This window comes from Malurus melanocephalus, unplaced genomic scaffold (assembly GCF_030028575.1).
Source record: "Malurus melanocephalus ecotype Western Australia unplaced genomic scaffold, MMel_1.1 scaffold_273, whole genome shotgun sequence".
Lineage (NCBI taxonomy): Eukaryota > Metazoa > Chordata > Aves > Passeriformes > Maluridae > Malurus > Malurus melanocephalus.
In genome coordinates this window covers 1-23572 of record NW_026623505.1, presented here as the reverse complement: position 1 = coordinate 23572, position 23572 = coordinate 1, and the positions used below count along the sequence as shown (strand labels likewise).

General features: G+C 41.4%; 1 protein-coding gene across 1 annotated transcript in view; it reads left to right on the top strand.

Moving 5' to 3' along the window:
• Positions 1 to 12256, top strand: part of ATP10B (ATPase phospholipid transporting 10B (putative)) — a 47682-nt gene extending 35426 nt beyond the window's left edge. Inside the window, exons 14-21 of the mRNA XM_057376195.1 lie at positions 2613 to 2925; positions 4100 to 4176; positions 4721 to 4846; positions 5964 to 6164; positions 6762 to 6842; positions 6948 to 7052; positions 7500 to 7687; positions 9936 to 12256. Of these exons, the coding sequence (XP_057232178.1) occupies positions 2613 to 2925; positions 4100 to 4176; positions 4721 to 4846; positions 5964 to 6164; positions 6762 to 6842; positions 6948 to 7052; positions 7500 to 7687; positions 9936 to 10443 (1599 nt within the window). The 3' untranslated portion in view covers positions 10444 to 12256. The remainder of the gene's footprint in view (positions 1 to 2612; positions 2926 to 4099; positions 4177 to 4720; positions 4847 to 5963; positions 6165 to 6761; positions 6843 to 6947; positions 7053 to 7499; positions 7688 to 9935) is intronic.
• The last annotated feature ends 11316 nt before the right edge of the window (positions 12257 to 23572 follow it).

Below are 23572 nucleotides of genomic sequence, written 5' to 3'. Positions count from 1 at the left end.
YGCTCCATGGTGGCACACAGACTTGTTGATGTGCACAGATATTCCCTGAATTTCCACAGGCAGTAGGCAAGGCAAACTGAGGGTCATCATGTCAAGGGCAGGTCTGTCAGCTGCTGTGGGTCACTGAAACTCAGTGAGCAATCTGTGGAGCAATCCATGGCTGTTCCTGACAATATCTGAGCAGGAAAGAGGAAATTGAGTCCTCACTTCCAAAGAGGGTAAATGACATTATGGGTGGTGAAAGTAAAAGTTTTTAGACAAGACAAATTTAAACATCCAAGCTGGATGTGGAGCAATACTAACAGAGCACCAGGAAAATCATCCCTTTATGTGAGAAAATGCAATTGTCACCACTGTGCTCAGCCTCACACTTCATCTCTCCAGGCACACAGGAGGGAGAGGTGGCTCTATGGGATGGATTATGGGGACAGGCACTACGGTTAAACCAGACCCATTTGCTAAGGAAGGTCAGCCCTGACCATTTCTAAACCCAAAATGGTCCAAAATGCCAGCTGTGATGGCCTTTCTGAATTTTCTTGCTGGTGACCTCTTACTTCCCCATAGAGCCCTGAAAGACCCTGAGGTGTCCCCTGAGCAGCTGCTGCCTTTTTCCTGCTCCTTTTTTTTTTTGCAGCATCCCTCATGGCCCCTGTTTAGCAGGGGGCACAGTGAGTTCAGCCTTTCCACGGGTTGGCACGAGGCTGTGGAGGGCAGGCAGGGCTTCCAGACAAATCACCCGTCTCGCTTGTCTCAGCTTTTCTCCCCACAGAACCGGGGTTACCAACACACACTTGCTTTTCTTAATAAAGCTATTGTGAGGATTAATTAAATATAGTTATAGTATTGACTGCACAGAGCAGTGAAATGGCCTACTTTCTAAGTGCTTTTGTCTGCAGCTAGTAGCTCTCCAAACGAGAATAAAATCCTATGCAAATGTCTGTCTCTTTTAATGTCACGGAAATGGAGAAACACGCAAGGATGATGTGGAATCTGGCACAGAAAAYATTCCTTGCTTCAATGTGTAATTTCATTTGCTACACATATCTGCTTTAAGGGGAGGCAGAATGAATGCATTTAGGATGGAAATTAGAAGGGGGTTTCTGCCAGAGCAGTGATGCTGCAGGCGGGACCACCCCGGCTCGGGAAACGCTGGCACGGGCACTTCACCACAGCAGCTTCTGTGGATCAGATCAGGAGCTCAGGGATCCCGGCTCAGGAGCAGCCTGCACTCACATGAGRGCTTGTGGGGATCCCCATGGTTCAGGGAGCACCGGAGTTTCTCCACAATGTGATTTAACTCCCTCTGGTTCAAAGTGAAACCAAAGACAGACRCTGGTTCTGAAAGAGGCTCTCCATAGCAGCAGTGAGGAACACAGGTAATACAAAGCATTTAAACTGTTCATTTTGCCAAAGTTAGATCTTGAAGTGGTTTCAATGTGAAGGGCCTCTCTTTACCCCCTGAGCCCAGCAGATTATTCAAACACTGAAAATTAWATCTTCCAGGAAGATGCAACATAAGTAGGTCTCTTGGGGAATTCATCTCAAAAGGCAAGCCAAGGCAAACCAGGAATTTCCACCACCGTTTTTGGTTTGTTCACAGAAAGATGATGCTTCTTCAATATTTTTTAGAGGTTTTAAGTGTGCAGGCTAGATGCAGGTTTTTATTAGATGTCAGAGGTACATTTGATTCCAGAACCTCCCACTTAAGTGTAATTTAAATCTTGCAAACATCCTACACATGTACCTTATGCTACATAAAGTGAAAATAACATTTTAGAACTGAATCATCACTCAATAAAGCTGGCAGGAAAGGTAGAAAAAGGAATTATTAGCTCCTCAGGTATTCAAGGCCATACCACAGAAGGACTTTCAGTACTAAGAGGGAGCAAAATAACTTGGAGATCATTTTGGGTTTTCTCTGCCAGTTTRGGAGATCTGGATGGGAGAGGTAAGAGTGCTCCCCTTAAATCTGTTTCTGCTACCAAGTCAATTCCAGTTGTTGGTGTCTAAAAGGAGAATTGATCCAAAATGAAGCAGATTTGCTGAGAGAAGGATTCTGTGTTTGAGGCAGAGTGCTGGGAAATACGAAGTTTTATTTCTGTTCCTAATTGTGACACATGCCTGATACGTGACTTGGAAAAGGCCAGACTCTGAAAGTTACTGGGCAATTTTGAAACCTTGAATCTCTTGTTTCTTTACCACAGTTTATTTCTTATGGAAGCCAGTGCTGCAATATCTCATGTCATTYATGTCAGAAATGATAGATTTTTCAATCTCCTTTAAAAAAGAAGGATTTTCTTTTTAATTTCTGAACTCTCATCATAAAAGCACAWGTCCTCCTCATGTAAAGATTATTTTATTCTCTTTTCAAATAATTCCTTACTTCAATTAAATAGCTGATAAAATGTGCAGCRTTTGGAGGAGGATTTGATGGCATCATTGAAATAATCTCCAATCGGATGGATCAGTGCATTTCTCAGACAGTTTTCCCTAATGTTTATCTGATAGGCTTATACCCACTGGCAGGATTGCCARCATACAGTTGGCAAGGTGCTGAGCTGCAAAGGGAGATGGAGATAACTATTTCTAGAACCACGTCTGTTTTCTCACAGGAAACCTGCGAATCTCTCCTGAATTTAACCCTGGAAGAGGTGAGGAAGAATTACGAGTTTGACAAGCCACGGAGGAAATTTTTTGGCATTATCCCAACATCTTGCTCAGCCTCAGAGGCGCCCAGCCCCGAGTTTGGGCTGGTGGTTGATGGGAGGACGCTGAACATCATCTTCCAGGGAGGGCTGGAGGAGAAGTTCCTGGCACTAACGCGGCACTGCCGCTCGGTGCTCTGCTGCCGCTCCACCCCGCTGCAGAAGAGCATGGTGGTCAAGCTGGTCCGGAGACAGCTCAAAGTGATGACCCTGTCCATAGGTACCTCCCCTCTGAGTCCACAGGAGAAAGGGGAAGCGGGTTCTATCTTTAAGGGAAGTGTGTGGGATATATTGTAYGGGCTGGTTTTTTGTGCCTCAGATAGATGCAGGGAACAAACAGCTCTGAACAATCCTTCCTGATCAAAACCCATATAAAAGTCCTTCTTCAGCTTTCACTGAGCGTATCTGGCCCCCCTTTAAACCAGATGAAGGCACTCCAAATTCAGAATCTCCCGGCAGTCCCTTTCATGTACATCAGCACAAACACAAGTACATATTCCCTCTGGAATGTTCTTGCTTTGGGCCTGGAAAGCGCTCAAGAGTAGTCACTATTTGGTCTTTTTATAAAACCCTTTTCCTGTCAGATTTTCCCAACTGGTGAAAACAGAGYTATCTCCAGAGTGGTATTAAGCACTGACTCATTTGCCTTTTACCTCCAAATAATATGAAAYGCTTTGAATTTTCTGCCTCATTTTTGGTAAGTGATGCCACTAAAATCCTTGCAGAATTGATTTAGATKACTTCAGGCTAAAAAAATACACCTTTGTGGACCAAACAGAAAAAGAAGAGCCTGTTGTATTTTAAATTTTTTTTGCTTTGCTTTACAGTTCAAAACATAAGTTTTCAGCCTTCTGCTTCGCTTACTTTACCAGCTAAGCTAATTTACAATCTCCACACTGCAAGCAGCAAGCATGGCTGTTCTTTCCCTGGAAATTTGGTTACGTATTTAACATATTGCAAGTTGAAATGAGCAAAATAATTCCTAAAACTGGCTTGTTACATTGTCATCTGCCATCAGATTTGTCATAAATTCAAAGAATTCAGGGAAGCRGGGTGTTGCAAAGCCTGTTCCTGACCATATGGAGCTGGCCAAGCAGAAACACAGCAATGCAGATGTGGATGGTGTTGGGGTGGCTCTGTCACCACCCWGCTGGTCCCAGTGTTGGGCTGGCCCTGGGGGAGCCAGGTCTCCTGGGAAGGAGGGAGGATATTCCTGCCAAGATCAGAGCCCAGAGGTCATGATTGCTTCATTCCAAGTGTGAGTTCATCTGATCAAGATGCAGGGTAGTACAGAATGGTTGAGATAATCAGCATAGCTMGGATTATTTYCTTCTTCTGATACAAGCACWCTGTRTTAAACACTTTTATTTTCCCCTCCYGTCTTCCCATCCTAGGGGACGGTGCAAACGATGTGAGTATGATTCAAGCAGCTGATGTTGGAATTGGAATATCTGGCCAGGAAGGCATGCAGGTACCCTCTCAGTTTATTTCCTTTCCTCTTTTGTCAGGTAGTCCCTTGCGGCTTAATAAGCTTCATAGCAGCCCTACACGCTCAAGTGTCATCTTAAAAATGCAAGTTGGCATCATAAATTAATATGCAGTTCATAATTATGGGTCCAGCCAAAGAAAAAGAGCATTTTGAGCCAGCAATTAGCATGCGTGGACAAACCTGTGTTTGCTCATGAGCCTGGAAAATTAGCAGATGTCKGTCCAGTGTTCGGGGAGCATCTGGTTTCTGAATCCCCTCAGCTGCTGCATTTCCTGGATTTGTGGATTCTCTTCCACTCTTTTCTGCCCTGAATTCTTTCCCACACATCCCCCTTCCTCCTTCTCCTTAAATGGAGAGTTCTGCAAGGATAGAAAGTCCTAACTATGTTCTTGAGGTTTAGTTTGTTGGTTTCTTTCTTTTACAATAGTCAATAGTAGAAAATTGTTTCAACACCCATGTACAAATTCCATTACATACAGCATGAAAAGAATGTATTATAAATGACCTTCTGTTCCTTTTCCCAAAGGCTGTGATGGCCAGTGACTTTGCAATATCCAGATTTAARCACCTCAAAAAGCTCCTTCTCGTCCATGGACATTGGTGCTATGCTCGCCTGGCTAAGATGGTGATTTACTTTTTCTACAAAAATGTGGTAAGATTATTAAAATTATGAAGTTTTCATCCTAACAAAGATTAATTCGAGGGCTGGGGGCTTTTTTGTTTGGTTTGTTTTGGGTTTTGCAGTTTATACTGTTAATTTTTATGAAGCTACAGCTTGCTTTTCTTCACTTTGCAGGGAACTATAATACACTCCTTCCTCCTTAGCAAAGTGCTGCAGAGAACATTGAGGAAAATATGGGCTCTAAGTAGGTTTTGAAAAAGCATTATTCCAGAGGGGAAAAGGACTCAAGGCTTAGTAACTTTATATGGTAGCTCAAGAAACTTTATTAGTAATACCCATGAGCCTCAAAATAAAATTTGCATAAGGAAGATCAGATTATTAGCACTCGAATGTAGAAGATGAGTCTGCACTAAGAATTTYTTGCCTGTGAAATCTCTAAATTTTGATAGGAACCACTTGCAAGTGATGATGCAGTCATACCTGGCATTTTTATTAAAAATTTAATGTATATGCAAATGAGCTGTGCATTGAAGTATAATATAAAGTGGAAAAAAATGTAGTAATTCAGTTTCTACAAGACTGAGCAAACAAGTCCGTTTGACATGAAATACACTCTGAGCATGAAAGGCTATTTACTTAGAATTCAAAGTATCTGTTTCTTGTGGAGTTTTTAATAATTYTGAATAAGGATTACTTCTTATCACTGCTAAAATTTGTAGCAAAATGAACKCTTTCTTTTTTTTGATTGGACATCCTTTTATAGTTCAAAGGATATTTATTTGGAATGTGAAATAGTTCTCCAGACTGGGATGCTGCTGTTCTTTTATCTCCCCAGCAGCAATAGGGAGCACCAGGCCTTTGATTCTGCATGGACAACGAGTTTGTAAAAGGATTCTAAAATCTGCTGCTCAGGGCTGTGAACAGTTTACTTAATTATTCTCTGATGTGTTCTTAAAGAAACCTAATGGCTTTTAAAAAGCTGTATCACAGSAGATCACTGTGGAACAGGCCCTTAAGATATATTGCTTTATGGAATGAATTGCAAGGCCCTTAACCAAAATTGTGTTTTCTTAGGAGAGTCTGTTAATGACCAATGTCCCACATAAACTTCCCAGGTGGAATTGTGTGTTTGTTTGCTTCTCCCCAGTGCTACGTCAACCTGCTCTTCTGGTACCAGTTCTTCTGTGGCTTCTCAGGCAGCACCATGATAGATTACTGGCAGATGATCTTTTTCAACCTCTTCTTCACCTCAGTGCCTCCCCTTCTCTTTGGAGTCCTGGATAAAGATGTTTCTGCAGAAACACTCCTAGGTTTGCCTGAGTTGTACAAAAATGGGCAAAATTCAGAGGTATGTCATGATTGCTGAAATAACCGCTTGATAATCCAAAGGACCAGAGGGTTTTTTGTTTAGGAAGGTGGGAAGGAAGAAAAGAGTTTAGACTTATTTGGAACGTTAAAACAACAGGAGCYCCCAACCTTCTGCCACTCCAGTAATGCATCCCACTCTATGGGAGCTGTGACCCCATAGGTCACTGGTTATGTTTAAATATGACAAATGGTCAAATTAAAATGGCACGAGTAAGTGTTTCGATAGAAGACAGGATTTTTGACCAATTCTGTAGCTCTAGAAAGAGCTTTGATAAAGAATTTGAGGAAGAAGATCCTTTGGGAAGAGATGCGACATTGATGAAATTCAGCTTTTAARGCTCTTGGTTGACTTGTTAATATTCCTAAGGTCTATCTTTACTTAACACAGAGAAAATGCCTGTGCAGAGATAAGCCTTTGGTTTAATCAGCTGCCTCAGGAGGCATTTACTCATGGAGGGAGAACAGTCAGCAATAATCAGCTGTCTGAATGGAAGAAAAACAGGYAGCAATTATGTTTGCAGGACAGGCTAGATATGTGTGTCCCATCATAATGACTGTGATCTATAAACTCCTGCAGATATACAACCTGTCAACTTTTATTATTACGATGTTGGATGCCTTCTATCAGAGCCTCATTTGCTTCTTTGTCCCTTATTTGGTAAGTAACAGRCTCATTAATATTCTCACTCTCCCATCCTCCTTGAAAGTAGAAAATCCAGTTCTCAATAGTCAGGGTCCATCAGTCTCTCTGCCTGTTTTGCAGATGTACAAGGACTCTGACATAGAGGTKTTTTCCTTTGGAAACCCCATCAACACCATCTCCCTCCTGACCATTCTCCTGCACCAGGCTCTAGAAATGAAAACATGGGTATGTGTTTGACCTGTCCTGCTCTCAACACTGTTGTTTTYTTGTGAGCATAGCATCCTGTGTAGGCAAGAAATTCTCTTTCAGAGTCATTTGCCTGAATTCTGGGTCACAAAAAGCAAGCAACAGGTGCACTGAGATTTCACAAGGTGCCAGAATTTGGTGTTAGCTCCAGCTTAACTGTTTYATGTGCACAGTGACAGAATTTGTTTTACCATGCCTTTGGACAGGACAGTACACAACACTTGCATACCTCAATATATCAGGATGTTTTACTTAGAGAACTGTATTCACTGTTGTTTTCAAAGTTCATTTCTGGTTATTTCTCCTACTGATTTCAGTAAAATGCACTGTTAGATGCCTCCCTTCCAAATGCCTTTTTCTCCTCCTGGCTTTCCCCCAGCCAGGCTCTCACAGGCATCCCCTAATTTCGTGCACTTGTTCTTGCAGACCCTGCTCCAGCTGTTGACCATGATCTGCAGTGTGGCCTTTTACCTCATCTTCTCTCTGATCTACAACTCTGCCTGCGTGCTCTGCAACCCTCCCTCCAACCCCTACTGGATCATGGAGAGGCAGCTGACAGACCCCATCTTCTATTTGCTGTGCCTCATCACCCCRGCCATCGCGCTCTTGCCCAGGTTTGGATGTGTTTTCCTCTCTGTTCTCCTTTTCTGGATTTGTGGGCACGTGAGTGAAGGAACAATAACGATGTGTACAGCTATGGGATGAGTCAGGCACGTGTGCTGCACAGGGATAATTGATCAGTGTGGAAATCAGATGGGTTCAACCTTCCAGTTCATGAACCATTCATTTTTCAGTTATATAACCCTAGAGGAGTCACTGTATATATTCTGCTTTATTTTCCCATCAGGAAAACCTTTCTTTCTGGGGTGCATCAAAGTTTACCAATACATATCTGCTACATAATTGTTCATTGTCATAAACAAAATGTTGCTGAGCTGATCAAGACTGGAAGCAAGTCTTTAAAATATTCCTGTATGTTTGRGAGTTACTAAATACATTCTGGTTTTTAAGCACATTATGGTGCATTACTAAGCTGAATTTATGAGTGTTCCTGTATGAAAAAAATTTACTGCATCCAGAATTTTAGTTTTACTCTGTATTGCAACAAATCGGATCTGTTAAAGATAACTTTAATTGAGACTGGATAATATTTGGAGTGGGGTAATTATTGTGATGTGTTGCTGAAAATAATTGGTTTCAAAACATAATTATTCTGTTCCCATGAATGTATATGAGAACCTTACTACTTTTGGTGCTCAATACCTTACTAATTCTTTAAGCAGAGGTTTTGTTGGAATTGCACCATTTATTTCAAGTTTTATTTTTTATTTGCTTGGACATTGAAAGAAATGGGTTAGTTTGACTCTCTTACTAGTTTCCTTCTCCTCCTAATTCCCATGCAGCAGTGCAGCACACTGGTATTACAAAATTCAGGAAAATATTTTTAGTATCCGATTTTGTAAGTGCTTTAAGGCATTAGAATCTGAGCCTTAACTTTGCCTTGAAWAGGAACCTTTCAAGACAAGATGGTATTTTTCTTCAAATTATTATTATTATTTTCCCATTTGAGTTGAGATGCTCTTGTGATTTCATGTTACATTATATAAGTTCAGATCAGAATAAGCAACACAGTTCAGTAAGGTCYCATGTCTTCTAGGCAGTGCATCCTTTTCCAGCCTGTTTTGCTCCTGTGTGATTTTTGTTTTCCTATCAGCCCTCATTCACAGTGTCATTTTTGACCCTGAGCTCTCTACTGAGAGCTGCATCTAACACGTGGTTAGAGAACTCGTGTCTCCATCTTGGGAATTCAGCACAGCTGAGATCCTTGCTGCCTCAGCAGGTTACTGAGCTTAAGGGTTATATCTTCATGTTTTCAAAGCTGGAGTGCTGCTGTTTCTCCGTGCAAGAACCCYAGATTATTTCCTGCAGAGTCTTTCATCCACAGACTATCCAGCTCCCATGTTCTGCTACAACTGAGCTGTGCCAGCAGATCACAGCAGTGGTGAAACCCCTCTTTGCTAAAATGCACTGAATTCTTTGTTCCATTCCATGGTCCCTCTCACTGTGCTGCCTGCTCCTCACCTGAGCACAGTCACAGCAAAAAGGGTTCACCCAGTCCTGCTTGTGCAAACCTGAGAAATCCATTGCCTCAAAAGCCCTTTCTGCACTTGTTAGCCTTTTTAATCTTGTTATTGTTTGTTTGTGCCCACATTTAGCAGGAGGATGTGAGGATGGCAGCTTTCTCAATGCAATTTCACAMAGTACTCATGTTTGTTTTAAAATACATGTTGAGGCACCTATGTAAAGGTCAAATCCTAATAAAAAGATGCTTTGAAAGAGGCTTTGGTTTTCCCACAAAGCTGGCATGACATGGAGAGAAGATGCATGCTCTCTCWCACAGCACACAATGTTTAGTTACATAAATTCTCTATCCTGCAAAGGGCAGGTAGGACACTTTTTTGTTGCTGCTTTCTGAACAAATCCAAAASCTGACCTTTTTAATATCTGTTTTTTTCTTACCTAACAAATTAAGATCCCTTCTTTAGCAGTATAAATACAACTCCAATCTTTTCAAATATTGCCTCTCTCGGTGAGATTTTGTCTATTTTTCTTCACTGTTCAGCAACCAGGTAATTATAAGTTATAAACAAATGATCATATGTAATATAATTGACTCTGCACAGGTCAAGGTGAGTGTATAGTCAAGGTTGTGTTAAGATCCAGGAGTCAACTTTCATCTGCCAGGTATAAGGTGTCTACCAGGTGTCTAGTGGAAAATCAGTATCTGGATTTGGGATATGTGATGCAAATTATTGAAGGAGACCACTGGTAAAACAATGCATTTTCTTTGTCCTTCATCAGGTTCTTTATTTTGGCTCTAAGAGGAACCTTTGGAGCATCTCTGGTTCTGAAGGCACAGCAAGTAGAGAAACTTCCTAAGGGGCAACAGGATCTTGAAATCCAGAAACTGAGATCAAGAAAAGAAGCTCCTTCTGGTGCASCAGTGGCATCACCTGCATCTAATGATGACCTTGACCAAAGCATCAGCCACTTATGTGCATCACCCTTTCTACACCCAGCAGCAGCAGCTGTGTCTCACAGGCACACAGAAAACCAGGGACTTTCTGCCTCTGAAGGGAACCCTCTCAGGAGACGGACACCTGAGGAAGGCTTCTGCTTCTTTAATCGGTGGGCAGAGGAAGAATCTGCTGCTACAGACTCTTCAGCAGGGCCTTTRTCTGGCCATCATCCCCTTGTGCCCATCAGGGAAACAGCTCCTGGGCAGGATGGTGGCAAACTGACTAAAGATTACCCCAACAACTTTAACTACGGCAGCCACCGGCGCTCAGTGAGTTCAGTGACACTCTGAAGAAACATTCAGAAACAGGACCCACAGCCCATGTGTAAAAGGACACCACAGGGACAATAAAAAGTCTATTTATGCTTAGGCATGGTGCTCACTGGAAATGGAGGGGGAGGCAAGTGGAGTAGTGCAATAGCAACTCTAATATGCAACTTTTCCCAAATGCATCGTGGTCTGGGTTTGTCATTGCATGTCTGGATCTTCCTGGCTTGGTCGTGTTAGAGGAGCATCACATGAGCATCACACACCATTGCTGAGAATTGCACAATTACTTCCTTTCAACCATTTTTGTATCACATTAATAGGGAATACTTGTGAGGTTTCAGTGTTGTTGTTATTATTATGTTATTGAGGTAACAGAAAGAGAATACATTCTTTATTAAACCAAGTCTTAAAGCAATGCATCCCACTCTAGATTTTACTATCAAAATCTTCAAAAGTGCTTGCTAACTTAAAAATTATAATTCTGTGTGAAAAAATTTGTTACCTCCAAGTGCTAAAGGTACTTGCAGAATAACAGCAATGGAAAGACACTAAAGAATGATACAGGTTTTAATATATGTACTTTATGCATACAACAATATCAGGTCTAGAGCCTGTTTTCCCCGGAAGAGTAAGCTTAGAATTTTTATGCAGGTAGTGGTTTGACCTGATACTGTTAAGAAAAGGACAAATGAGCTTATAAAGAAGAAGAATACAAATACTGAGCTACAAGAACTGCCAGGATAACTCAGTGATAAGTGGAGTCAACTTCTGCATACCTACAAAAGTAGACAGATATAACAAGTCACATTCCAGGATTTATGTCCTAAAATTCTAAAGTTGTCCCTGATTTTTCATCTAGAAATTCAGTTTCTTCCTTCCATACCCTATATTATTATGTGSTGCTGCTGCATTCAATCAAGTATAAATCATGCTCCTCCCCACAGTTGGTCACATTCATTAGTTGATGGATCTCAATAATAGAGGTTTTGACAAGCCMTATATGAAGGTCACTAATCACATTGCAGTAAGTACATGGTGTAAAATGACCAAAATATGCATAATATGTTCACCCTTTTTTGGTATTTCAGGGCAACAAGATGCAGGAAAAAAACCATAAGATGTCACCATCATCACTACTTATTGCAATGCAATGAAAGGTGACTTTGGTATTTCTTATAGAAATGTTGACTAGTAAGAYCATTTCCCAAGTTTTCTTCACGATGTGGGATGAAATCTTACCTAGTTTTAAACTCAAGCCATCTGTACTTTTGTGAATCTACCACTGTTTCTGATTTAATAGGTTTTTAGCCTTTTTTATACCTGCTGTATTTAGCTATTTACCACCATTACAAYACGTGATCTGTCTAATAACCTATTTAGCAAATGCTAATTTAACTTTTGTGTATTATAATAATTACTGTATCCAGTCTTCAAGTTCTTGCTTTGAAGCATCACAGGCAAAATSGAGTAGCATATCTGCCACTGGGATTTCTGGTAGCAAGAGCAAGATCATATGTAGAACTCCAYTTGTTAAACTATTAATTGTCAGCTGTAAAACAATTCAGAAAGAGATTTCTTTTGCATGATGAACAAAATGAAGGAAATTAGGTGTAGCTGAGATTATTGCTAATGGAGTGTGAGATTGCTCAAATGTTTGCTCACTAGCTGGGAATGGACCTGGGGTGACAAGCCTGAAGATCAAGCCTTTACCATTCATAGCCATGTTTTTGCATTAAATGGTCCATTTCCTTTGAACTTAAAAATGTCARTTCCTTACACACTTTATTACAAAATGTGAAGTGTTTTATAGCAATAAATGTAATATGGTCGTGACTTGGTGTGTCATTGGGAGGACAAAAACAGAGGCGAAGGAGCACTTTTCCTAATTTCATCCATGAGCAGCAAACCCACGTTTCCAGAGGCTGCTCCTCTGTTTAGTAGGAATGCTTATCAGAAGAACTGGGTGACAAATTCATCTCAATGTGCAAGGGGCCAGACAGGTTATGTTTAACCAGATCTGGAAGATTTCCTAATTGAATGCTGGTTTATGCATTGCTGAATTGAAGACCAAGAATTAATTTCGTGTTTTCTCATCACAGTTTGTGCAAAATGGTTCTACTGTGCATTTTGTCCTGATAGCTGGGCTTAAGGTCAGAAATGGCAGAGGGGACAGTCTTTTTAAGGTAAGGAGGGAAAGAAGAATTGATTCGGACCTCCAACAAAATAATACCTATGAGCTCTTTAGTGTTGGAGTTCCTGCTATGTCAGGGAATGACAGAAATGGGAGACTCCTTTTCCAAGTAGTTTCTAGGCTTTGACTAAAAATAGTTTCTTCAGTTAAAAAAAGAAAGAAAGAATCCAATTTTGCATGGCTGCCTTAAATAATTCTATAGCTAAACCTAAAAAATGTTACTTCTGTTGTGTGGTAGATGAGACAAATGGTCCAATGGATGAATTTATCTGGAGATTTGCAACAGAGAGGAAAACCTTGGTTTTCCTTGATYCTTGAGGAGAGAGAAAGCTGAAATAAACAGAAACAAAAGGCAGCAGGGTGAAGGCTTGGSCTCTGCACTCCAGCTGGCCCCAGAGGTTCAGGTAGCTCCCCTGGTGGGTGACAGCTCCCAGCCCTGCTCGGAGCAGACACTGCCACAGTTCAGGACTCACATTCACTGCTGAGCAAAGTGATCTTCCCTGTGCTCCTGGCTATGCACTCACCATGAACTATCTCATGTTAAAAAGATGGTGAACAGGCACTTTCTTCCCTTTGATCATGAGGTAAATTAGCTGAGACTATCCATCCTTTTGGGAAGCAAGATCAAGAGGAAAACTTTTTTTTTTTTTCCAGTGAAAGCAAGCCTACAGCAAGACAGCCAGTCCCCTAAGGGATTTATTTGGAAGAGGGGAAGTGTATTTACTAAATGGGTTATTTAGACCTAACCGGATTTCCAAGGTAGCTTTATTTATTTATTTCAAAACACATTTAATAATACTGTCAAGGTCCATGTTCCATTAATTCTAATGTGAATGCTTCATAGCAGAACAGGTGTCTCACTTTTTAATGTATCCTCTGGTGATATTCAATATTTCATACACTTGGAAACTAAAACATTAAAATAATGGGGCCATGTGTGAAATTACTGCATTCTTTTTATTCTGTCTATGATAATATTATAACAATGACAATGGATATGAAGCAGTGCTTTGAGCTACACAGAGCTGTACCTGAGTGACAAACTGGAGGTGGCACCTYGCTCAGAGGTGAGCAGGAGCCAGTTCTGCTGGCTGAGTGACAGATTCAGTCTCTGCTGCTTGCAGTGGTCACTGCAGAGCCATCCCTCGTGTCCCAACACAGGCAGGTTCTGTTCTCTTTTAACACGAGATGTGGGAAATGCAAACACACAAACACCTTGTTCATGCCTGTCTCAACACAACAAGCTGGAGATGTCTCTGACAGTTAGAGCTGATCATCTGCTGCAAATCAGCAATAACTGTGCAGACCAAAACCCAGAACTATTCAGGTGGGAGAGAGGAAGGAATCCAGTTCGTTGCTTTTCTTCAATATCTCAGTCTTAAACCCCTGTGTTTTGTGCTGGAGCAAGGTGCACAGCTACTTTCCCAAGCATGAATTGCATCTATTTTGCCACTTGGTTGGCTGATGCTGCAATGTTTAATTAAATTGTTTGATTGCAGTTTGAGGTGGTGTATGAGCACAGAGCTATTTGCTCTAGGGATAGGGTGACTGCAGGCACAACGTGGCATGATTAGGCACTGATGAGTAAAAATATAAACGTGGAGACATGAGACTCTTGAAGGTAAGGATCACAGAGGGTGGGATCTAGAGASATGACCAAATAATACTGAAGGTCTATAAAGTACTTTTGACATTGCCAGTGACTGGAACTTGCTGCAATTATCAGAACATGAGATAACTGCACACAGGGCTTGCTGTCTGCCTGTTTAGTGTAAAACCTGCTTATTCTCATTTATATAAACAAGACTGAGACTGAATGGAGTCTGAATCATTCTTCTTCAACAAATGTCAKAGAGGTTGTGGTCTGAAGGCACTGAAGGCCAGGATTATGGCCCACCCACATTTACCACATTCCCAGGGCAGCTACTGAGGTGTGCTCCCACCTCCAGCCATACTTTGTGTGCCAGTGTCCAGAGAGCTGGTGTGGTTATTGTGTCCTTCAGCAGGACAGCAGAGCCCTATAAATTATCARCATAAATAACTAAAGGACAAGGTTTGGCTCCACAGAAACTGAATTTTGACCTTCACAGAAACCAGGTCATGCTGCTGTTTTGTTGTTGTCATTACTGCTCAACACCATAAAGTTGAGACAAAATTTTTATGGGACTGGGAGGGAAAACAGTAAAAATATTTGCAATAAGTAGCCAATGCAATGGAGGAAGAGTCTAAACACAGATGGTGCCTGCCTTTTGTATGCTTGTATTCCTCCCTGTTCTACTAACATTATTCTATTTAACCTCAAACAGATCATTTGGGGAACTTCTGTACATTTACTGCTTTTATTCAAACAAGGACAAACGTAAATCAATAGACTGCAGGCAGGTCAGTGGAACTCATTTGAAATCAGCTGGATTCAGCTGGAGTTTTATTGGTGTCTGTTTTGTTTTTGTTAAAACTTTAATTCCAAAGACTTTTGCCAGGAAGAAAAGACATCTACATATGCCCAACCTGAATGGTTCCTCTCTCACAATATTTAGGCAGATTGTGACCASTAATGTCATGGACTAAATCAAGATCTGAGGAGCAGAGCAGACTCTTCATTCTGTTCCTGTGGACGTGGGGTGGAGCGGGAGGTGGACCAAGAAATACCAGACCAGGAGTGCACAATAATGAGAAAGGAAGAGCATGAGCACATCCAACACCTTCTGGAGCTTTCCAAAGTTCTCAAGCAGCTTTCAAGCATTGTTCAGAGGTCACTCAGGGCTTTAAGTGCTCATCTAAGACGTTTTATGGGTAAAACAAGCCAAGAGAGCATCCATGTGTGTTCTTGGTTCCGTGCAGACACTGTGAGGAGTGGCCACACTTTTGCAGTAACTAAAATTAACTCACTTTTAATCGTGTTCTGAGGGGAGGTAACGCTGTAGAGATTCAAATGCGATTTCTCMGAAATTTCAAATGTATATAAATTCTGGGAATCTCTTCTTAAGATCCTTTGCTCCATTTCATAATCTTCAATTTCACAGCAAGGAAGGAATACAGTCCAGAGACATCAAAGAACCAGAATTGTGCTTCCAGCTATTAGTCTTAGATGAAAAAAACCAAAGCTAAAATTTAGAGCCCAAAGGATTCTAACTCTCCAGCACTTTTCAATAATGGAGTCCAGGCACACATCAAATAAATATTTTAAGTCCTAATACTGATTTTGAAGGCAGCTTWTTTAAAAAGAATGTTCTGGCAATAYRTGTGCATTTGACTTCCATTCAAYTAAAATTTAWAATTATTTGMAGTTTCTTGAGATTACTTAACTGGTTCTCTGTCATATATCTTCACAGAATCAAACAACAGCTGTCTGTCTCTGGAGAGAAAGACAACCTATGTCACCTATTTGTCTACCCAAGTCTTTTAAACCAAAAAAAAACTCAGACTCAAACCCTGTGAGAAATGAGATTCCCCCTAGAGTAGGGTGTGCTTGAGGAGAACTTGCCGACTGGAGTTTTGAAGATTCATCCACTATCTGTCATCCAAATAAAGTTTTTCTTCACTTTTAGTGTATAGAAATATATCACAGTAATGGTAGGGATCCAGAGCAAGCTCATATGCTGTGATAAATGACAGGACTTCCATGGTGTTCAAAGCATTATCAGAATCCATTTCATACCTCATCTGTTATTATAAGCATAAAATGTGCAAAAGTTCCCCACTGCTGTAAATGTCAGCATGCTGGGGGCAAATGCTTTGATTTTCTATCAGCAAATAATGTTAAATTATATAGTGTTTAATCATGCTTGGTGAGAGTGATGAACTTTAGGGAACGAGTTTCCTTCCAATCACTCCATCTTCAGCTCTCCTGAAAATGGATGGCATCGTTTATAAAATCCTGAAAATAACTTCCGTAGCCTTGAGGCTTCCTGATGGTTCAAGGCTGATGTGGAGCACTAAAATGCAAACCATTTACATGTCAGCATTATTTTGATTGAGGAAATCAGGCATTTGAGCAYATAATTTGAAAGTTAACTTTGGAAATCAGAACCCTCTGTTTTTCTGGCACCTCTAGGCGGTGAAATTATCTGCTTTTATAGAAGAGTCTACATTRCCTGGTATGACACAACCTCAAAACTGCTGATTTCTAAATAAAGCAGTTGCATTACCAGGCCAGATTGTAAGTGGTTGGAAGGTAGGAGTGCTCCACTGGAGTATCTGGAGGTCTGGGGTTTCATATGTGTGGAAAATCTCACCTCCACTCCCCACCTGCTCCTTCCAGAAGGAAAGGKGCAGGTAAAGGCATGGAGGAGACTTGTGCAGGGGTTAAAGAATATAAAATGTCAAGTCCCAAAGGCACAGAGGAARGTAATACTGGCAGTATCTTAGCAACCAGAGAAACTACAGGAAAAGCTGTGCAGAGAAATCAGCTACAGCACCTCTATAAACTCTCTCTAGATTATATTTATGTGTTTCTGAAACTGGATTGTTAATCACAGTATTTGAAAATACAAAATTTTTTGTTGGAGGRCTTCATCATCTTTGGTTTCTGCTGAGGGGAGCCACATTTCTGTATTTGGATCAGTTATTACTAATTTATTAGAGCAATTTCATGAGCCCATGCCAGACCTGAAGGGCAGATTGGAAGAGACAGCAGAGTTCTCTGATGRAAGGAGGGGTTGGTGCTGTGCTGGAGAGAGAACCCTGCACCCTGTGGGGTCACTGCAAAGCCTCTGCTCCTTCAGAGGCTCAGAGACAGGACCTGCATCTCCTGAGAAACAGGAAAGRTTTCTGTGTGACAGCTTCACCTTTTTTCTGATTAAAGTGGCTTCATCACTGTAACTACAGTCGAGGTTTTTGGGATTTCTGTCTCACCCCAATATATAGAAACTGACAATTCTTTTTCTAAATCATCTGAAATAAAGAGATGCATTTCATAGCAGTCAGGGGGCTTATGGCAAAAGTTTCATCACAATGCAGAACTAATATGAGATCAGTCAATTTTTAAAACATTATCTTTTCAGTGTTTTTGTTATAAAAATGCAGAAAACTTGAAGGAAAATGGAATTTGMAGAGTTAGTCAAATATTAGGATAATAGATGCACATAAATGCCAGTACATTAAAGCTTCATATTCACTTTGTTGCTCATTTATTGTAGGAGTTTCAGCACCTTCTGCTCACTTTCCTTCCTATCATCATTAACCTTTATGATAACAACCACAAACATCAAAAGTTTGAAAACTATTTCATTGAAAGTATGTCCTTAAATATGTTCTTTTTGCTACACATAATAATGTTTTATTCTCACACTGGAAAGTTATAATTACCTAAGAARAAGCAGAAAATAGGTTAAAGTGCAAACCAGTTATGTTTGATAAAAAGCAGGTTTTCAAAGTCAATGGTTTGGGGGCAAACCTCTGTTTTACAATTTATCTAGATCTGCTTGCTGTTCAGGGATAAATGAAAATCCTTCTAAAGATTGACAAGAAATAGGAAATTATCCAGAATCCCCTAAATACTCACRTTCAAGAAATATATTGTCTGCTTAATACCCTTTATCTAGCTCTAATCAATTGTCTGTCAGAATCGAAAAGATTGTTTCAGCTCACAAAAAGCAAACCAGATAATTTATTGTAAAAACACTGTTATTAGCTTGTGTATAGTTCTTTCTTTGTTAAGCCTCTAATGGCTCAACTGTGCTAAATAATCAGACACTTGGGAAGAGGAAAATGAATAATTTGACTGTATTTCTGAGAAAGAAACTGTGCATCAGGAGTTTTAAACAATTTTCAGTGAGATTTGAGCTCTGTGTATTGAAACCCTCTGTCTGCCCCCAACAGCAAGGTCTTACAGGTTTTGTTATTTACTGAGCATTCATCCCTCTCCTGAGCCCTTGGTTTTGTTACCTGGCTCAGAGCTGACTCAGGGCAGTTTTTAATTAGTGCCATGAGGWTCAGAAGTCTCCTGCTGGATCCCCAGGCTGTCCTGAGCCAGCCCCACAAGGATGGTGTTCCCTCAGCACAGAGGTCCTGGGCTCAGAGAGATGCAGGTGCCAGTAGCAAAATGTGCTGCTAAAACAGGCAACAAAACAGGCCTTGGAAAATTCCAGACCTAACCCTGCAACAGCACACAAAACCAAAATGGATAAATCCCTTAAACCCACCGAGAACCACTGCTTTGCCTGCCCCAGCAGGGTCTGGCCCTGGGCTTCTCTCCCATAGGGAAATACAGGTCCTTTGGGAGCTCCCTGCCATGGGGAGGGATGCTGATGGAGCAAAACCCCTGCCAGGATGTGGGAGCAGCCTCCCCGTGGTTCCTCCCAGTCTGTAAGAGGAAATAATCATCCCTTTCTCCACCTGGAACCTGTGAAATGAGAATAAGCAGGGTTTAAGCTGTCAGCGGCTGGGATGCTGGCAGAATTGGGAGGCAGAACAGAGCAGAACACTTTGGTGCCAAAGACAGAAAACGCAGATTGGATTTACGAGGAGAAATCCCTACAATTGTCTTTAACCTTATGAGAACTAAAAGCAATTATTTCAAGGGGAAATCTGAATAGATTCACACATGAGAATTTTAAACACTACTGATTTCAGTAGTTAACACTTTGGACAATAAACTGGAATWAGCTTCTTGTGCAAGTACAAACATTTCTCAGCACTGCTTCTTGCCCTGCCCGTCTGGCAGCTGACATCCATGGCATTCAAATTTCTTTAAGTCTTTCCAGTCAATATTAACGAGACACTAAATACTCAGATTGCACCTGTCCATTAGATTAAATTGACTGGTTTATTGTCTTCACAGTCTTTGGAAGAGCGATAAGCACCTGCTTTGGACAATGTCTTGGAGAAGATTTCTTGATTATAGCCTTTGAATCCATTCTGGGAGGCGGCTGACAGCTGTCCCCTCTGCTTTGGAAACAATCGAATTAGACTGACTGCTAACAGATGATGCTACATGAGAAAGCTTGTGTGAGGGGAGAGCAGATGATGCCTCAATCCCTTTATCTGAACAGYGAGGGGAAGCCTGGCTTTGCTGGAGGAGTTGTGGGAGAGATAAACCCTGTGTTAATATCTGGAGAGCCAATAACACCAGAGAGGGACCTCAGTGTTACTGAGATGGTCTCAATATAGAAGACAAAAACTTTCATTTTAGGTAATTCTRAAAATCCACTCAGGGCAACAGGCAGGTGAGCAAGGGGTGTCATTCAAACTGGAATACTGATCCAGCACTCTGTCTTCCTGGGAAACTGTGGGGAGTCCTGTTTTTGAGGTATTAAGCAGTGAGCATTAGAGGTGAAAATCTCAGCCCTGTCATGCAACGTTTCAAAGGTCCCTTTCTTCTGGGAATGTCTATGAAAGGAGATAGCCAATAATTGAGAGATTAAATTGTAAAACAATGAGAACTATTTCCCATCAGTTTTAGTACTATCCGGGTAGCATTTTATATTTCACTATTTTTTCAGCAGGAACAACTTTCTGCAGACTTCTGCTGCACCTGCAAACACAGATTTTTACCTGCTCACCTATGCTGGGAATGATCCCAGGATTTCCAGAAAAGCAATTCTCACCAGGCAGTCAAGTGGGCAGCAGTGTTACAAATAGATTYCTCTTGGCCAGAAGCTAAGTGTGTTTATTTATGTATATTATATATTTATGTATATATGTGTATATTTATATTTAAAATGTATGTATATTTATATATAAAGAACAGATTGAAAGAAAATGGCTGCACAGGGAGGTTTGCTAACCCCAAATAAATGTGGATTAAGGCTGCTGAGCCCACAGTGTGTTTTCTCTGGACTCACACTCAGCCACAACCCTCCCAGTAGGTAACTGTGGCTCCTGAGCCCAGCAATTGCAGAGGAGCAAAGATGAGGCAGAAACTGAAAAGGTAAACTCACAGTGGCCATAAACCAGGAAAGRCTACCAAGTTCTGCCCCTTGCTCTACATTTTGACAGGTTTCTCTTTCTGGGTCACTGTTCCTTGCACAGATGCAGCCCAGATTTATGTAAGTTTTGTGAAATGAGGTCTCTCCTCATTAATTTTCCACTTGCAATCCCCATCCACTTCTTTTCCTTTGCCTTCTGCTTCTTCTGCCTGGATGTTTTCCTTCTGCTTCTTATTTCTGAAGGAGGTATCTGGACATGAAAAGCAAGAACAGAACTGAGCTGAGCTAATTAAAGCAGCTGCTTTAAGCTATTGTTTACCCTGCACARGAACACATCTCCAATCAATGCCAGTTTGGATCACAAAAATGTTGCTGGATGAGAGACAGGCCAAAGCCTTGAAAGCCCAATCVACAGTCCCTTTTCAAACTCACCATTTTTCTTCAGAGGAGTCCCACTGAGAGACATTTCCCAGCTCCATAGGTTCCTGCCTGAAAGGAAATTGTTAGAAACACATTTCTCACCAATTCCAGGCAGGTGAAAACACCTTGTGAACACTCTGAGTCAGTGCAGCATCATTATTATTTCAAAACAGGGAGGAAAGAAWTCAGGAATTGCTTGTTTTAAGGAAAAAAAAATTAAAATAAGGGGGGAAATTAAAAGGGAGTTTGCTTTTTTCATCCTTTTCGTTGTCATAAAGCTCTAATATTAGCTATTGTGGTTGCAGCTATTGGGAAGGAGCCAGAGAAAATTATGCYTGTTCTGGTTAAGGATCCCTATTTTCAGCATTGACTCATCATTGCTGGGTGCACAAGCACAGAACTCACACACACACGTTTGTGTCACCCAGACTGGGTTCCTGTGGGTTTGGAACTGCTCTGCCTGCGTGTGGAGGAGGCTGCAAAGCTGCATTTCAGCTCAGCTGTTCTGAATTTCAGAGCAGGCAGGACAACAAGGRTTAGCTACATCTGCAATAAATGCAGTTCAGGTTCGAAGCTGTGAAATTTGTTCCTTTTCTAGATCAGTCTGTGAATGCTGTTGCTCATGCAAATATATGAATTTGCTCTGATTTCCATGAAAACAGCATGGAAAGATTTGCATTGGCTTTATGAACTAGATCACAACTGGCAAAAAGTCTAATTTGAGCTTGGTTGCATCTCATAGCAAACCTGCAGTGATTTGCAGAAAAGAAAGAAAGCCTCTGTCAAAATGAAAGCAGGATGTTTGGATGAACACAYTGCATCAACATTACGAGCTCTCATTTGTTCCCCAGACTGAGCTATGACAGTGTCACCTAGCAACTTTTGAAGGGCATTCAGACTTGATGGTGCTGAACTCCACCGAAAAGCCTATAAATACATTAATTTACAAATTAATGCTTTCTATGAGTGTCAAAAGCATCACATTTGATATTAAAAAATTAATGCCGTATGGGAGGAAAGGAATCAAAAAATAMTTGTCATGCTGGCAGTTATTTAGTGAGAGGATTCAAACTGAGTAACCATGAAATGCTGTGACCCTGGGAGGCAAAGGGGTGCCTTTCCAATGTCCCTGCTTTGGAAGGTGCACATGACACCCAGTRGAGTTATATACATGTATGTATGCATGTATCTATGTTCATTATTTTAGATGAGTCCCGTGTTTTTCCACTTATTTATATTAACAAAGAAGATTAATATTGTCCATAATATTTAATATTTCATTGTATGTACAATTCCTTACTCTTCATTAAGTCCATATCCTTCCCTGCTCTTGGCCACCTGCAGACCAAGGCATGGGTCACCATGGAGGGCTGTGGCATTGAAATCCAGTAAATTCCCATGGCATTTCCACTGCAAGGGATGTCCAGATGGAGCAGATAAATCTCTGTGCATGGAGCAGTAAATGATCAGGGTGGGCAGCAAAACCTGGGCTAATTTTGGCTGATGGAACAGCTATGGTGAGACTAATGTCAACCACCCAGTCTATAGACTATGAACTTAAAGTACAAAAAAAACCCCAGAATTAWTAAAAGCTAATTCAGGCTTATAATAATTTGTAATAGTGTATCTGGAGTAGTCCAAAGCAAGGCAAGCCCAGGCATTCCTCTGCACAGCTAAGACAAAGTGTCTCTTGCCATGATTTTCTAGGTTATATTTTAATTATTAAAATCTTTCACAGAATAAAAAAAAATAGTGAACTTTCCTAAGAATTTTCAGACTTGCAATGCACCAGGGCATTTGCTAAAAGTAGTGGAAATAGAAGTTCTGGCAAAAGAGATGAGTGGGTACACACTGCATTGCATTGTCTGGCTGTTTGTGATTTCCCTTCACCCACACAGCCTCTGCAGGTGAATTTTCTGGTCCCTGCAGCTCAGCCCTGCAGTCTGGTTGTCTCTGAGTTTACACTTGCAGCCCTTCATCACCCTCCAGGTCAGCACAGGGACTGCTCCAGGGTGGAGGAAAGAGCGGGTGCAAATGGGATCTGCCTGCAGGCTTGTCTGAGCAGGCTACTCCAAAACAGATCTAAGGAGTCTACAGTGCTTTAAATCAAATCTGAGCCTGAAAACAAGGAATCAGTTCGCGGGGGGGAATATCTTTCATGGCAGCGAGAGTGGAAAGGATATTTTCCAATAATACTTTAATGGATTTACCCCAAAACCTTTCCTCTCTCTTTCCTCCCATCCATTGTGACCCTCGGGCTTCACCTGCACTCAGCCTGGGGATCAGCAGTGGATCCCTGGCTGCTCAGAGGCACTGCAGCTTCCCCAGGATCAGGGGAGCTCAGGAATCATTTCTGCACCGTGCAGGCACAAGTGATAACTTTGCTGCCATTTTTTCCTTTTTTTGAAAACACATCCCCGTTTGATAGAGGGGCAAACCTCCCGTGTGCTCCCTTGCCTGGCGTGGTGCTGGTTTGTCTTGGGGGGAGAGGACAAGAGCCAGGCAGGGCAGCCCTCTCCCACCCTCACCCCAGAAGCCAGACAAGCATCAGAGCTTCACTGGTGTTAGATTTGATCTGTTGATCCTCGTGGTTATCTAATCTAAGGGCCAGGGCCAGTGTCACTGAGTGCTTTGGCACCAACTTTTTTCCATACATTGCTCAGCACAGGTG